Source organism: Mandrillus leucophaeus, unplaced genomic scaffold (assembly GCF_000951045.1).
Source record: "Mandrillus leucophaeus isolate KB7577 unplaced genomic scaffold, Mleu.le_1.0 Scaffold441, whole genome shotgun sequence".
In the NCBI taxonomy this organism is placed as follows: Eukaryota; Metazoa; Chordata; class Mammalia; order Primates; family Cercopithecidae; genus Mandrillus; species Mandrillus leucophaeus.
Genome location: NW_012104710.1, coordinates 308633 through 326603, shown reverse-complemented (window position 1 = coordinate 326603; position 17971 = coordinate 308633). Strand labels below are relative to the sequence as shown.

Sequence of the window (17971 nt, the reverse complement as noted above, 5' to 3'; positions counted from 1 at the left end):
AGTAGCTGGGATTACAGGTACCCGCCACCATGCCCAGATAATTTTTGTATTTTTAGTAGACATGGAGTTTCTCCATGTTGGTCAGGCTGGTCTCGAGCTCCCAACCTCAGGTGATCGGCTGGCCTTGGCCTCCCAAAGTGCTGAACTTACAGGTGTGAGCCACTGCGCCTAGCCTACGATAATGTTTTTAATATGTTAGTTAAATAATGTATGTTATTAACTTTAATTTCACCTGCTTCTTTTTAGTTTTTAAAAATGTAGCTACTAGAGAAATTAAAACTACATACGTGACTAGGTTTACATTTCTATTGGACCAAGCTGCTTTTAGACACCGACTACTTTTCTCAAAGACGGTATATAATTTTGGAAACCACGTACTTAAAGGATAATACTTAGGAGGGTCATGGTAGATGGAAAGCAACATTACTCAACATTACCAGTGGGGCATTTTTACCTTACTTGAGGTGGTGGAATTCCTACCACTATGCAATCCAACTGTACTCGAGTTCCTTCTGGAACTTCTCTGCTCCGTAACTTTTGAGTGAACCGAGGAGGTTGCCCCAGAGGTTCTTCATAGTACAGAGATGAAGGGGAGGACCCTGGGGTGGTGTCTCCACCAGCCGCCTCACTGGCAGCCTGCTCCGCTTCACGCCTCTTGGCTTCCTGCTCTTCGAGGGCGTGATTCACTTCATTATCCCTGGTATCCGCAGGGATAGGGATGGGAACAGAAGATCTTTCTCGTCTTTCTGACAGATCTGAGAAACTGGAGCTATTTTCCTGCATAACTTTGTTTTGAGATTCCAGTTTACTCTTGTGGTTTTTGCAGGCACGAGGTCTAATCCTTTTGGAGCTGTGAGATTTGAAAAGGGAGGATAGCTCTTCAATGAAGTCGGCAGCCTTATTTAAGAATACTTTTTTGGACTGGGTTTCAGAACAATACTGTGGCTTTTTTGCCTCCTGGAGGCTTTCTTTGGAGCTGGTGGGACTTCGAGGGTTATCCTGGCAGAAGTTAGGCTCAAAACTTAAATTAGGTGTGTGTTTCATCTGATCAGAAGAAAGTCGTTTTCTAGCTTGAGTTTCATCTGCCTTCTCCAAAGGGTCGTGATTGATGGCTAGTCTTGCCAGAGTGACACTTTCATCTAATTCTTCTTGGCTCAGAAAGGCTGAAAGATCTGGAAGGTCATCTTGGCCTCCGCCTCCTTCAGCGGCCCCAGAAGGACTGCCAAAATGGAAAGGGTTGGAGGAAGGCTCTGCTCGACTCCTCTCATTGTTTCCCCGATGTCTGGTTTCAGCTAAATAGCTCTCTCTTAGAAGCTGAGATATGGAAGTAGAAGCTTCTACGCTGTCGTCTTGCATGCTATCACAAAATAATAATAACAAAAAGTTTGGATCATTTCTAGGGAATAACAAGTCTGTGTCTATTATAGCATGGCAGATTCGTTAGAAATTAAAGCTCAAAATAAAGAATTGCCTAATTTTAATACTTTTACAAACTTACTATTTATTTATTTTTGAGACAAAGTCTCACTTTGTCACCCAGGCTGGAGTGCAGTGATGCAATCTCAGCTCACTGCAACCTCCACCTCATGGGCTCAAGTGATTCTCCCACCTCACGCTTGCATGTAGCTGGGACTACAGGCATGTGCCATCACACCTGGCTAATTTTTGCATTTTTTGCAAGACAAGGTTTTGCCATGTTGCCCAGGCTGGTCTCGAGCTCCTGGACTCAGGTGATCTGCTCACCTCAGCCTCCCAAAGTGCTGGGATTATAGGGGTGAGCCACCGTGCCCTCCCCCTTTTATAAACTTTAAAGACTTAAATATTACTCTCAAACTATGAAATAAATAAGAATGGAATGAAATTTCCCTACAAATAAAGACCTGGATGATTACCACTTTATTAAACTCTTTAAATGCAAGTTCAGTTGTGAAAGCCATGACATAACTATAATAATATTAAATAACATTTCTAAGCCTGATATTGATAATGTCAATAATGATCTTTTAGTTATAAAGCGCTTTCATACACAGAGATTTGCTCTCCACCCTCTCCTCTTTACCTTGAATGTAATAGAATTATAGAAATTGATCAAAAAATAAATACTATTTAAAGTCTTAAGAAAATAATATAATGATGCAAGCCAATTTTGTATTTTTAATATTATATCCATTTATTCATTCAAACATTTACTAACGGATGGCAAATTTGTGACTTAGGCTGTCACTACTCTCTCTCGTCCTTAAAAGTTGCAGCTCAGTGATTACTGTACTTCCCCCCTTTACCTTGACTTTCCTAACACTCCACTCCTTCAGGCATCACCAATCAGAGATGGCAATGGAGATGAAGACTATTTGCCATTCTTGGCTACTGTGTGGGAAAGTAGAGAAAAAAGTAATCTAAATATTTTGTGGCTTTAACATCCTATAACAGAACTTACTTCAGTTAATTTCTTTCCTTTCTCTTATATGACAGCGTCACTTATATCACACGTAAGGCTTCCTAGGAACTGTCCCTGTTCCTAAACTTCTAGAATGCTATCCCAAACTAACCTCTGAATTGGCAAAGTAGGCAGCCACCTTGAGAGGCAATTAGAGATGACTGAAAGGACCATCCACAGTAAAATATTTTTCCCACCTACTTGGACAGACTGAGATTGCCCCAACTAGAGCCACTTATTTGGATGAAGTGTATTATGCCTTTTTAAAAAGGTTAATCTAAAATGCAAAGGTGACAGGGTGCAGTGGTGCACACCTGTGATCCCAGCACTTTGGGAGGCCAAAGCGGGTGGACCACCTGAGGTCAGGAGTTTGAGACCAGCCTGGGCAGCATGGTGAAACCCTGTCTCTACCAAAAACACAAAAAAATTAGCTGGGCTTGGTGGTGGACACCTGTAATTCCAGCTACTTGGGGGACTGAGACAGGATAATTACTTGAACCCGGGAGGCGGAGGTTGCAGTGAGCCAAGATTGCACCACTGTACTCCAGCCTGGGCAACAAGAGTGAAACTCTGTCGCAATAAATAAATAAAATAAAACGCAAAAGTGTTGGAGAGCAAAGATTTGTCTACAAAGGTGTTTATCACATGATAATATTTAAAAATTGGAACCATGTTCAGTAATAAGAAATTAGTTAATTAAATTATGACATACTCATTAAATAGAACTATATGTCTATTTGTTAAATTATGTGGAACAGTGAATAATATACAAAATCGTATATGAAAGTATAATTGATACCCCAGCTGAAAAGCTTTCTCATTTGTGCACAAACTACATGGAGGAACGGTTAAAGATATATGAAACAAGGTGCAAAATGTTATTTGAAAATGTAACTAATACACCAAAAATCCTCATTTGTAACTCAACTATTTCTTTAGCCTCGTTTAAGTTTCTGTTTATGTTTAGATGGGGGAAAAATTAAGTGCCTTATAAATCAGGATGGCTTTCTCTCTATTCATTGGACATTACTGTTTGTTGTGTTTTTTTATTTCCTTCCTTCCTTCCTTCCTTCCTTCCTCCTCTCTCTCTCTCTCTCTTTCTTTCCTTCTTTCTTTCTTTCTTTTTTTTTTTTTTTTTTTTGAGACAGAGTCTCGCTCTGTCGCCCAGGCTGGAGTGCAGTGGCCAGATCTCAGCTCACTGCAAGCTCCGCCTCCTGGGTTTATGCCATTCTCCTGCCTCAGCCTCCCGAGTAGCTGGGACTACAGGCGCCCGCCACCTCGCCTGGCTAGTTTTTTGTATTTTTTAGTAGAGACGGGGTTTCACCGTGTTAGCCAGGATGGTCTCGATCTCCTGACCTCGTGATCCGCCCGTCTCGGCCTCCCAGAGTGCTGGGATTACAGGCTTGAGCCACCGCGCCCGGCCCTCCTTCTTTCTTTCTTTCCAGGGTCTCACTCTCTCACCCAGGATGGAGCATAGTGGCATGATCATAGCTCACTGCAGCCTTAAACTCCTGGATTCAAGCAATTCTCCCTCCTCAACCTCCCAAGTAACTGGGACTACAGCCACGCACTACCACACCTGGCTAATATTTAAATTTTCTGTAGGAACGAGGTCTCTCTGTGTTGCCCAGGCTGGTCTCCAACTAAAAGAACCTCAAGTGATCCTCCCACCTCCACCTCCCAAAGCTCTGGGATTATAGGCGTGAGGCATAGTGCCTACCCTGTATATTGTGTTTTAATGTGACTTTGTCTTTTACCCTTTATTTTGAGATAGCTTTTACATTGAGGCAACATGGAATGAGCATTAGCCTTGGTACCAGATAGATCTAATTCCAAATTCTGCTTCATGTCTTAACAATTATGTAACTTTGAGAAGTTTACTTAACTTCTTTGAGCTTTGGTTTCTTCGTCTGTAAAACGTGAAAAAATCTGTTTCCCAAGGGAGTGAGGATTAATAACATCAAAGGCAAAGTCCTTAAAATAGGGCCTGCCACTATAATGGGTATTCGACTGATGTTCATAAAGAACAATACTTTGGTGAAGGTGATGTTAAAGTTGAAGAACTTTAAAAATGTTTATATTTGTGGTGGAAATAGAAAAGAAAATTCTTAGATGAGTTTTTTTTTTTGAAGAAGGCAATTGAGGTGTTAATGTACCTGTTCTTATGTTTATGGTTATGAGAAATTATTATAACAAAACTTTCAGGTATTCAAAATAAAGATTTCTTTAATGTTTTAATGTAGTACTTATGACCTAGTACATTGGCGTTAGATAGAACTGGGTTCAAATCCTAGTTCTGGCACTTTCTAATATCCTAGTATAAACTTGGGAAAGTTTAAACACTATACGCCTTAGTTTACTCATCTGTAAAACAGATATAGTAGCAGTAGCCATATCATAGGTAGAAGTGATGATTGATGTGCTTGGGATTTAGTAAACATTCAATAAATGGAAGTTACTATTACTATAATAATTATTATGATTTAACAACCATGGCCATGTATCATGGCCTCCATTTTATAGATAAGAAATGGAGGCAGAACCAGTGAAGTGACCTGATCCGAGGAAAAATTTGAAGAGAAACCAAAGTGTACGTTCATAGTTAATTCAGTGTATCTGTATTCTATTGAAATACTGTCTCATGAATTAACTGTGTTGACTTCAGATCTTTGTATTCTCTTTGCTTGGACTGCTTCCTGTGCCCACCTCTTTTCACTATCTTATCAGGCCTAATCCTACATAGTCTTTGGTTCCTAGCTGAGACATCACTGCCCTGGGATTTCTTCTTTTCCCTGAGTTGGGTACCTCTCCAATGTGCTCCCAAAGCTCGCTGTCCTTGACACAGTCTCCAAACACAGTACTTATCACAATACATTAAGTGTGTGTATTTTCTTCTCTGTCTCCCTATGTTTTGTACACCATCATCTCTACACCCACATAGCACATAGAAGGTGGTTAATAAATATTTGTTGAATTAATGTGTTCATTAGAATTTTCTGCTAACTCTATTATTAGCTTTCACTTTTTTTTTTTTTTAAAGACAGAGTTTCACTCTTGTTGCCCAGGCTGGACTGCAATGGTGCGATCTTGGCTCACTGCAACCTCCACCTCCCACATTCAAGCGATTCCCTTGCCTTAGCCTCCCAAGTAGCTGGGATTACAGACATGCACCACCATGCCTGGTTAATTTTTGTATTTTTAGTAGAGACACGGTTTCACCATGTTGATCAGTCTGGATGGTCTTGAATTCCTGACCTCGAGTGATCCACCTGCCTCGGCCTCCCGAAGTGTTGGGATTACAGGTGTGAGCCACCGTTGCTGGCCTATCTTTTACTTTTAATTGTAGGATAAAATAGGACAGATAAAGGAGGACAAAGAAAACTTATAGACACAAAGAAAAACTATAAACTGGTAAAGGCAGTCATAACTTTAAGATGACTTTCAAGTGAAAACTTATTTATGGTGGATAAAATAACTGAAATCATGCTTTGTTTTCTTCTTTCTTTTTCTTTCTTTCTCTCTCTCTTGCTCCCTCTTTCTTTCTCTCTCTCTTTCTCTCTCTCTCTCTTTCTTTCTTTCTTTTTTTCTTTCTTTCTTTCTTTTTGAGATAGACTCTCGCTCTTATAAATGGCACGATCTCGGCTCACTGCAACCTCTGCCTCCTGGGTTCAGGCGATTCTCCTGCTTCAGCCTCCTGAGTGGCTGGGATTGTAGGCACCCGCCACCATGCCCGGCTAATTTTTGTATTTTTAGTAGAGATGGGTTTTCACCATGTTGGCCAGGCTGGAATGCTTTGCTTTTATACCAGAAGTATCAGAGAACATCTGATTATAATCAGAAACCTGGGTTTGAATCCCAGCTCCAACACTAAATAACTTTGTTTTCTTGAGAAAGTAACTTAATGCATCTGAATCTCAGTTATCCTCATCTGTCAGATAGGATAACAATTCTATCTTTGAGGATTCTCAGATGAAAATGCATATATAAATTGTTAAACTGATAAAACATTAGCCAAAATAAAAAATATGAAAATTATTTTCTTTTTTAAGCATTAATTTAAAAACTTTATCTTTTAAGCATTAATTTTATAACTATTATAAAATTTGCACTTAAAAAATCACAAGTGCTATTATAGGTACCCTATAATTCATTTATTCATCCAATAAATATTTACTGAGCATCTACTATGTGCCAGGCACTGTTCTAGGCACTGTGGATTCACTGGTGAACAAAAGACAAAGTCTCTGTCCTAATGGAACTGACATTCTAGTAGGTAAAATCTCAATGTTAGGAAGAAAAATAAAATAGAAAATGGGGATCGAGAATAATGGAGGAGGGAAGAAGATGTGTTATTTTAGCTAGCAAAGTCGAGCAAAGTTTATAATGCAGTGGAGAAGTTACTCATGTGACCATCTGGTTAAAAAAAAGAATGTTCCTGACTGAGGTAGAAGTAAGCGTCAAAGCCTAAAGAGGTGAGTGTTTTGTATGTTTAAGTCAAGCCCAGTGAGCGAAGAAGTGCGAGAAAAAGAAGAGCGAAAGAAAATGAGGTCAGAAAGGTACAAGGCCAGATCATTTAAGGTCTTGCAGACCATGGAAAGGACTTCAAATTTTATTAAACCTGTGAAGGGAAAACCACTTAAAGGTTTTGAGAAGCAGATGACATGGTTTTGAAAAAGTTCAATCATGGCTGCTATGCAAAGAATCAAACTGAAGGAAGTAAGAGTGGAAGTGAGCAGATCAGTTAGGAGACAATTGCAACATGCTACGCAAGAGATGATGGTGGCTTGGCTCAATGAGTGGTAGCCACGGGAGATGGCCAGAAATGCTCATATTTGAGATATCTTTAAAAGTAGAGCCAATGCGGTTTGCTGATGGATTAAAATGGGATGTAAAAGAAAGGGCAGTCAAGAATGACTCCAATATTTATGCCCTGAACAACTAGGTCATTGGCAGAATCATTTGCTGGGACGAGGTAGGAGCAGGTTTCAGGAAATAAAATCATAAGTTCTCTTAAACATTTCAGCTGCAGTATTCAGAGTGTCATTTGACTTTTTTTTTTTTTTTTTTTTTTTGAGGTGGAGTTCCACTTTGTTGCCCAGACTAGAATGTCGTGGCGCGATCTCGGCTCACTGCAACCTCTGTCTCCCGAGTTCAAGTGATTCACCTGCCTCAGCCTCCTGAGTAGCTGGGATTCCAGGCACACGCCACCACCCCTAGCTAATTTTTGTGTTTTTAGTAGAGATGGAGTTTCACCAAGTTGTCCAGGCTGGTTTCAAACTCCTGACCTCAAGGCTGCCTGCCTCAGCCTCCCAAAGTGCTGGGATTACAGGCGTGAACCACCACGTCTGGCCACAGTGACATTTGAGTTTGTTTCCTCTTTTCTGTTTCTCACAAAATGGAAAATTAGATTTTTTCCCACTTTCAAAATAAGAATGAGTAATTGCCCTTGAAAACAGATCATAGCATTGGTGAAATGGTACCAGATTGGAAATGAAACAATTAATGTGGCATCCACCATCAAGACAGACTTTAGCAAATCACATAAAATAATTTGGCAACATAGACAGCTTACTATACTTCCTTTACTTTCCTAAATATCTCTATTTTTTTCCCTATGACCCTTCCAGAAAAGAGGATCTGCCCTAAGAACTTTCCGAAAATGTTAAGAGTCAGGTTTATGGTGGGGCACAGTGGCTCGTGCCTGTAATCCCAGAACTTTGGGAGGCCAAGGCGGGCAGATCACTTGAGGTCAGGTGTTCGAGACCAGCCTGGTCAACATGATGAAACCCTGTCTCCACTAAAAGTACAAAAATTAGCTGGGCATGGTGGCAGGCGCCTGTAATCCCAGTGACTTGGGAGGCTGAGGCAGGAGAATTGCTTGAACCTGGGAGGCAAAGGTTGCAGTGAGCCGATCATCGTGCCACTGCACTCCACACTCCAGTCTGGGCAAAAGAGCAAGACTCTGTCTCAAAAAAAAAAAAGAAAGAAAGAGTGAGTCAGGTTCATAAAAACAGAAGTTTGAGGCTGATACCTTTGGACATGTTTTTCAACTCATGTTAACTCGGTGCTATCTTTCTTCAGGCTCTAAGAAGACCCTGTTGTTGGAAATACATGGAATAAACTCATTTTTTAGTTATAATATGAAAATTTAAGCTGGGGAATTGATCAGAGAATTAGCAAAACCTAGTATGAAGTAACTTGAATTCAAACATAAGTACTGAAGTATTCTGACTGTGAAGTATTAGATATTTAAATGAGAAAACAAATCTGGGTGGGAGGCATGCTGAGATGTTGGTCAAAGGGTACAAAGTTCCAGTTACACGGGAGAAGAAATGAGTTATGGAGGCCTACTGTACAGCATGGGGGCTATAGTTAGTAATAATGTAATGTATTCTTGAATATTTCTAAAAGAGTAGAGCTTCAATTTTCTCACGACACAAAAAAGGGGTAAGTATGTGAGGCTATGGACATATTAATTAGCTTGATTTAATCACTGCAAAATGTATACATATAACAAAACATTACATTGTACACCACAAATATATACAATTTTTAATTTGTCAATTAAACCTTCATAAAGGTGAAAAAAAGGAATCTATTTTTTTAATGTGTCTTTTTTTTTTTCTTTTTTTGAGACAAGATCTCACTCTTTCACCCAGGCTGGAGTATAGCGGTGTGGTCATGGCTCACTGCAGCCTTGACCTTTGGGGCTCAAGCAATCCTCCCACCTCAGCCTCCCAAGTAGCTAGGACTACAGGTGCTTTCTACCATGCCCAGATAACTTTTAAAATTTGTTGTAGAGGTGGAGTCTTCCTATGTTGCTCAGGCTGGTCTCCAACTCCTGGGCTCAAGCGATCCACCCACTTTGGCCTCCCAAAGTGCTAGGATTACAGGCATGAGCCACTTGCACCTAGTTACATGTGTCTTTAAACACTGCTCTGCATTCATTATAGTGCGGGAAGTACATTCATGAAAAAAACAAAGAATGCCCAAGTAATCTAAATCTGGTTTAGAGGCAGGCCCAAAATTAGCCTAACAGTTAATAATTATTTCTAAAGAGAGCCAGAATAGGAAAAGATAAATATGTTTAAGTAACTCATCTAAAACAGGAATGAGCAGAGCTACCCTACTCACTTCGTAGGTCTGTTTGTGAAAGCACTTTAAAACTGTAGAGCACTATGCAAATTTGAGGTGACCTTTTGCTGGTGATGCGTAATTAATATGCCCAGAATGCTTTTTAGGGAAAGAAAAAAATAGACTTTGCTCCCTCTCTTTAATGCCAGTATTAACCTGTTGGTTTTGCCTTCTATATCCGATGATATCACCCTAGAGAAATATCTAAGTCAGTTCTTTTGGAGAAGTTCTTGCTGGGTCAAAAACCAAATCCCAGTGAACAGGAACCAGTCCTGGAGAGTTATGTACAGATCACCTTTTTAAAATCTGGGTGCAGATGGAGTGTACTTGGTACACTATTACAATATCCATCCCTTCACTAGTAGAGTGATTATCCCATCTTAGTTTTATTTCTAGTCTATTTTTGGTGTGAATGGCATTAGTAATTTAATAAATTAGTATATACTGCATTACCAGAGTAAGAACTTGAGGAATATGGAAATGATATGTCAATAATAATATGGAAATCTTATAAGACTCATTATCTCAAAGATTTTTTAGTTTGAAAGAAGAAAAGATAAATACAGACAAATGTATACATCAGAAAAGAATGTTGAGATCAAGAGGCCGAGCAGAGATGATCTATCAGAGAATCAGTGCGAATCTGTTTAACTAGGGACATTCCTTTAAGGGCAGAGGTTAAGTAATGAAGACTTTTAGGTAATAGGCCAAAGGTGAGTAAGCCATTTTCTTCTTATTATTTTAATTGAATTGGTAAAAGTAAGAATGTAGGGTAAAAAGTAAAGATGTCGTTGGAGTGGGAGAAAAAGAGACTGGCTCCTACGAAGCGTATTATGTATGTTTTTGTATCCAGAGGATGATAAACATGTAGGGAAGCGCTAGTGAAAGACACTGCAGCCAGAGCTCAAAGGTACTATTTAATCTGAAAGAGAGAAAAGAAATAGTGTAAAAAATAAATCCTATGGCCCATAGAAAGTCTAATGGAAGGCAATCAAGAAGACTTCAAGAATCTAGGATCAAAAAAGAAAAAGGGTTTAGTGGTTGTCACAAAAGTGATAGGTATAAGAGGTTTTATGTCACTCTCAAGATCTCACCATTCACAGTGAACCAAGCTGTTATATAGGAAATCCCAAATGAGAAATCTTTGTCAATTCCTATTAACTCAAATATTTATTTTTTAAATGCAAAAATTTAACACTTTCATTCTTCTTCTGCTTCTTACTATTTGTGTCATTTTTAAGGTAATTAAGGATTTGAAAAAAGCTAACTTCCCTAATTAAATTGACATAATACATTTGCTAGATTGAGAGAGCAGTAGGTGTCCCAAGGGATCTCAAGATCAAGTTCTAGTTCAAGCACTTTGTCAGGAGGCTTTGTTGGGCCCCTCCCTGAGAGTGGAGTGCGCTGTGACTCCGAGTGGAAGTCCATGTAGCAGGAAGCCTGCACAGAGCTTGTCAAGGTGACTCTGGTTATACATGAACTCTGAGAACTCTATAGCTACTGCAGATAAATAGTCCCACCAACTTTTGTTCCCACCAAAAATAAATCTGCTGAAAATGTTCTTAAATTTCTAAACGGACCATTCAGTCTCTACTTGAGTTGTTCCCTTTAAGCAAATGGGTAATGTTCTAGTAGTTTTAAAAGCATTTGGTCAACCATGAAGCACCACAGAAATTTTAAACAATATCTCTGTGTTGCTTGAGTCTTTTTCATCCCCTAGGAGAGGGGAAAACCTGTTAAGAAAACCCTTTCATTTCTCTATCTTGTTACCTAACACCATGAGACCAGCAGCATCTTTGTCAAATCTCAATGTGAATGAAAAAAAAAAATCAATTATTCCAGGGTTGGCAGGAGGATTTGACTTACATTTTCAGGTTAGTGAACTGAGTCTACTAATGCTATTATGAGTAGGAATTAACTGTTGAAAAATTGAACTCTCTCTTTTTCACATACCAACATTAGTTCGTTAAAACCCTTTCAAAATGCAACATGATTTACCTGTTGTCTCATATCTTCAAAACCAAATTTGCAAAAACTACCACTAGTTCCAAAACCAGCTTGGATAAAAACTCATTCAACTTCTTGTGTCCATAAATTGTGGTTCTGTGTCTGTTCTACTGAAAGTGACTTTGTAAGCATATTGTAGTAGTGTCTATATTATAAATTGTAGATATATGGAAGACTGGGGTTTTAACACATTATTATGAGTTCCAGTAGCATTAGCCATATACTATAAGTGGGGATAGAGACACACTTCCAGAATTTGGATAGTGTTCAACTGTTTGTTTCATAGTCCATTATTATAAGATTCTGTAATGCCTATAATTTTATCTCTTGACACCTCTGTAAGTATATTATTCATATATTTCAGATTTCTTCGGACGGCCTTGATTTTAAATATTTTGCTTGTAGTCAAATCGTGTGTCAGACAGTATATCTTATTTTCTGTTTTAAAAAATATGTTTATGATAGCTATAAGTATAGACAGTCTCAATTTCCTAGAAAAGGACTATGAATTTTATGTGAACTCAAGAGCTGTTATTATTGAGAGACTATAAAGTTATGACAGATTTTTAATCTAGAGTTTGTAGGATTCATTTCATTATTACTAAAGTAATTGAATCATAGTTTTTTGATAAAGAAAACTGGATGACTATTTTGTTTCTTTCAAGGCGATGTTATTATCTTTAATAAGAATATAAAAATCTGTTGATAAGGTAATAAAATTCCTTAACACCATTACTGTAATGTTCACTTTTGAGGACTGGAAATGCTTAATAATCTATCTTTTCTTTTTCTTTGCTTATACAGTTTTTAAAATATAACTCAAGATGTGCATCTAATTACTGCTAATAGTGCAATGTACCAGGCCAAACATTTGCCACTGACTGTCAAGTGTCTTTCTGATGCAGCTGAAAAGGGAGAGAGAGAGAGAAAGAGACAGGGAGAGAGAGAGAAAGGAGAAAGAAAGAGCAATGTCCCTTGAGCAAGACTTTCTGCAGCTGTTGTGTACATTAATCCAGGGAGCAGATCTTCCAACACTAAATATAGCAAGCGTATCCTTTTACATGATAAAAAAAATTTTAAATGAAAGTCTTTATGCAGGCATATTATTTTAGATTCAACTTCCTTTAAAAAGGAAATAGGCATTGCATACATATTCTCTATATAAACAACATTCTTTTAATAAACGAATGTGTGGAAAATGCCAATGAGATATGCAACATGTCACAACTTCCTCTGTCGAGATATTTTTCCTTAGGAACTCAAGTAGGCTGTGATCTCTGTGAGTCTCATCAATCCCCTCCAAAATCTTTACATGTGGAAGGCTTTATTTTTCACTTAATTTCATGTCCCATCATATGCAATTAGACAGTTATCCTAGGTTTCATTTCAAGTAACAGTAATGAGTTCTTTGAAATACTCGCTTTTCCACTGTCAGTGCCCTGTTATCAAAACACACTTGTGAACTTAAATCTGGATATTACCTTTCTTTTCTTAGTTGACCCAGATGAGGATGTCCAATCCAGGCACTCCACTGCAATGATAATTATCCAGGGAGAACTTTTAGATGAAAGCACAGGAGAAGAGGGAAATTCTTCACGCCCTTGGAAATAGAGAGTAGCCGTCCATAGAGAGTGAGGAGTTAACCTTAGTTTCAGTGAAGATGGCTGTAAGAAGCTGGACAACCTGTCACCACCAGAGCCAGAGCATTTGTCAGCTCACAGGTCCCAAGTTATTTTGAGCTGTATAAACCATGTGCCTGTGAAACATTCCACCTGATTGGACAGGAGAAAACTGAGCAAAGGGATTCCATAGCAGGACAGCACCTATAGGGGGTGGGGGTCAATCAGTTCTTTTACCTATAGAATTTCCCTTATAGCCAGAGGCCCAAGTTATTTATTGATTGATGTTTGGAATGAACACTAAATGCATTATGCCACAGTTCATCAGTCAACACAATGACATTATTTTTAAATGCATGAAAACTCTTAATTTTTAAGATCTTTAATTTTAATCAATAGGAAATTTACTCTCATTAAATCACTGATACATTTTAGGAAATTTGACTGTGAAAAGTCAACAGAAGCTAAGGTCTAACGTTTTAAAGCTGAGAGCTTTTTTGAATTGTTTGTCCAAAGGCTAAGCAAAAGCTGAGAAGGTAATTAATATTAAAAATTCCTTGGCCGGGCACAGTGGCTCACGCCTATTATCCTAGCACTCTGGGAGGCTGATGTGGGCAGATCACCTGAGGTCAGGAGTTCAAGACCAGGCTGGCCAATGTGATGAAACCCCATCTCCACTAAAAATACAAAAATTAGCCAGGTGTGGTGGCGCATGCCTGTAATCCCAGCTACTCAGGAGGCTGAGGCAGGAGAATTACTTGAACTGGGGAGGCAGAGGTTGCAGTGAGCCGAGATAGCACCACTACACTCCAACATGGGGGACAGAGTGCAACTCTGTCTCAAAAAAATAATAAAATTTAAAATAAATAAATAAACTTGAAAAAAAGTTAACCTGATTGCTTAGTATAGATTAAATGATGCTATAATATTATCAGTCATGGTAGAAGCCAGGACTTTGAAAATTCAGACTTAAATGCTAGTTATTATTCTTTAAAAGGGTCATTCTTAGATTCTGATAGCATGAAATACATTGGTTTAAATCTAGCTTTCTTAACTAAGTCACACAACTGCTTATAGGGTTTCTTCCTAGTCATTCATTCATTTGATAATTATTTACTTAATGCCTACTGTGTACCAGGTACTGAGTATAAAGTAGTGCACTAAATACACAAAAATTTCTGACCTCATGGAATTTATGAAGAGATCTTTATCCTCTTCAGTCATTGTGAGACTATTTATAGTACATTGAACAGGTATAAAATTTCTTTATTGTGATAGCACTGGAGGTTTACACCTTTTTTATGTGGTTTTAGGCTTACACAGGCAAAAAAACAATGAGGAACACTTTTAAATAATTCAGATGGAAATAACTGGTATTGAGGAAAGAAGAGGATACAGGAGGAAATGAATTATCTGGATAGGTTATTCTCATTAGCACTGGAATCCAGAGCTTCAATGTACAGATTCATTTGCTCTCTCACCTAATCTTGTGCTGATACTAATGTCAAGACCACTTAATTGTCTTTCTGCATATTCTATTTATGTGGATATGCCAACAATTTTTTTTTATTTAAAAAGAGGATCTTCCTCCATATCCCACTCAGATCTTAAGCCATATCAATGTAAGTGCTGCTGGGTCTTGGGTAGTTCTCTCCCACAGAAGAGTAGAACCTCTATTTCAGGTGGCTAGTAAAGGCAATGTTGAAACACAGTAAAAGTAAACAAATTTTTACTTTCCTGCAAACTGCCATGATAAGCCTGGTATTCCACCTTTCACTCAGGTATAGAATACTAACGTTGAAGGAGACTCATACTAAAAGGTAGAATAAAGCTGGTTGGGCAGTGAAATTAGGAATCTATATAAAGAATTAAAGTAGGTGTAAAATGCAAAAGAAGAGTTACAGAAAAAAAGAAGCTGGCCGGGCGCAGTGGCTCACGCCTGTAATCCTAACACTTTGGGAGGTCGAGGCGGGCGGATCGCTTGAGCTCAGGAGTTTGAGACCAGCCTGGGCAACGTGGTGAAACCCCATCTCTACTAAAAATACAAAAAAATTAGCCGGGCATGGAGGTGGGTGCCTGTAGTCCCAACTATTCGGGAGGCTGAGGCAGAAGAATCTCTTGAACCCAGGAGGCAGAGGTTGCAGTGAGCCAAGATTGTGCCACTGCACTCCAGACTGGGTGACAGAGCAAGACTCTGTCTTAAATAAATAAATAAATAAGAAACCAAAGAAATTCTGAATGGCAGTCATCTTTCTCTTCATTTTTACTGCAGCATTTTCAAATACAGATACCATACACAATTTTCGAGCTCTTTGAAAAAAAACTGAATATAAATGTTTTAAATAAATAATATTTAGCAATTGTGAACACTTTGGTTATAATACATCAAACATATTTTAGATTTTAGTTTTTAAAAACTAATTTCTGTTCCCAAATAAGCCAGCTACCACCTTGCTTATCTTCAGTCGTAATTGTATAAACATTATACCACAAACCTACTAGTTCAAGATTTCATCAGAGTTTATTGATACAAAAAATAATCTTTAAAACTTTTTAATGCCCAACATAGTTAAAAACAAACTTTGTTAAGTGGCAAGCAAACACAAGGTTGGTTACAAGCCTTCCTATAAAGTTGAGTGGCTCATCCAACACATGTGTTTCTTGTGGTTTGAACACGATCCTGTGCTTGCCTTCAGCTGTTTTCTTAATTCAGTCAGTCAGCCACAGAAACAATTTACTCACATTGGGATGATCCACAGGAATGCCAAGGAATCTGGAAGATCTATGACAGAGGAAGTCTTCATTTGGATGAAAAGCATGGGAGAATTTCCATGCTATTAGATTCATATAAAATGTTTGCATTTGCTATTTTTTTATATCGCTATAGGCTCCAGTTCTCTAAAACAAATTACTCACATATACCAAAGCTTCAGTAAGTTTTGCTTGAAGTTCATAGATTCATCTTGACGTATCCAGTATCAGATGAAAAAATTAAACAAAACCTCTATGCCGTATTTTTGAAAAACAGAGACTGTATGTATTTTTTAGCCATTTTTAATGAGAAAAATTTTCACAGCAAAGACAAGTTCTTGACCATCCAAAACAATAGATGGGTAGCAGATTATAAAAGATCTTATACAAAAGGCATGACAACAATGTAATTGAAAAAGACAATGAAACCGTTAAGAAATTTCTTTTTCATCTAAACTACTGAAAATGCTTGCCTGGGAAAACTAAAAACATTTAAAAAAACTACTTAAAAGTTCAAAACCCACTTAGTTTTAAAAACTAAAAACATTTAAAAAAACTAAACAGAACACTTGCTTTAAAACATTATCCTGAGAAGTAAATTCGTGGTTACCTGTCTCAGAAGAAGCACCATTCCTATATCAACCAACCAGGATGATCTAAAGTCCAAATCTCACTGCCTAACTTGTGTCAGACACAAAAGTGGCATGAAGGAAATGTGATACTGCCCCGCCAGAGTAATGAAGGGTATTTACAGGGTTCCGTTGCAGATCCAGGGACAGTCATTTAGAACAGATTGCTCTTTCAGATCAACTTTAATAACTCAGTCTGCACAATGTTCTTAGCCTGGAGGGCTGGTGGGGGTGGATAATGACTAGGATGACTAAGGAAATAGGCTTTCTTGATTTCTCCTTAGACTAAATGAAAATAAGTGTGAAGAAATTCTCAATAATAAAGCATGTGGAATACAGAAGATCTATACACAGGATGCATATTACATGTATAAATATCTTTATTTGGTACCAAACTGGGACTACGGTCAAGGCATTTAATAAGGTAAATATGGAAAAACAATCAATTATTACAACACTTCCTGTTTGTTCCCCTAATTTTAAGGTGATTAAATTAAAGCTTTACTATGTGGTTTGCATTAAAATACAACAAAGCTTCCTTTACTTGTGCTTTTGGGATGTAGTACATATCAAAGTTTACACTTTTCAAAAAGTATTATTTCCAAGAAGAAAATCTATTCAGAACTTTTTAAAAGAGCACTCTGAGACTAAATTACTGAAGAAATCTGGAACAATTGTTATCACGTATGTACTCCTCAAGGTATACAATTAAATCCTACTTCTCACCACATTAATATAATGATCATATTAACACATATAAATATGCTATAGTCTTGGTAGAAATAAGTTAATATTCCTTAGCTATGTGCTAAGCACTATGCTAGGCTCTTTGTGTATGTGTTTTATTTAATGAATTCCCTTAACATCTTTGAAGTAGGTATTGTTATAATTCTCATTTTACAGATGAAAACTTGAGGCTTAGAAAGAAGTTTAAAACTTGCCCAAGATCACACAACAAGTAAGCAACTGAGCCAAAATTGAACCTCAGTCTGTGTTCATAACCACTGCAAATATTCAAATGATTATATTTCCAACATATTTGTGAAAAATTAAAAGTAAAAATGAATAGAAAACATATCAGGCCGGGTGCAGTGGCTCATGCCTGTAATCCCAGCACTTTGGGAGGCTGAGGTGGGTGACTCACCTTAGGTCAGGAGTTCAAGACCAGCCTGGCCAACATGGTGAAACCCTGTCTCTACTAAAAATGCAAAAACTAGCTGGGCGTGGTGGTGTGTGCCTGTAATCCCAGCTACTTGGGAGGTTGAGGTAGCAGAATCGCTTGAACCCAGGAGGCACATGTTACAGTGAGCCAAGATTGCGCCACTGTACTCCAGCCTGGGTGACAGAATGAGACTGTCTCAAAAAAAATAAAGAAAGAAAGAATAGAAAATATA

The 17971-nt window shown here is 38.1% G+C and overlaps 1 protein-coding gene across 6 annotated transcripts in view; it reads right to left on the bottom strand.

Moving 5' to 3' along the window:
- MYPN (myopalladin) overlaps positions 1 to 16685 on the bottom strand; it is a 120945-nt gene extending 104260 nt beyond the window's left edge. Inside the window, exons 1-3 of one of the 6 annotated variants that reach the window (XM_011994081.1) lie at positions 16559 to 16625; positions 13060 to 13178; positions 455 to 1357 (exon numbers count right to left, since the gene is read on the bottom strand). In XM_011994081.1, coding sequence (XP_011849471.1) covers positions 455 to 1356 — 902 coding nt within the window. In that variant the 5' untranslated portion in view covers position 1357; positions 13060 to 13178; positions 16559 to 16625. Of the gene's footprint in view, positions 1 to 454; positions 1363 to 8468; positions 8533 to 13059; positions 13548 to 15939; positions 16202 to 16558 lie in introns of those variants that run through there. The other 5 variants (XM_011994085.1, XM_011994082.1, XM_011994084.1 and 2 more) reach the window with 5 other exon arrangements.
- Positions 16686 to 17971: the final 1286 nt, after the last annotated feature.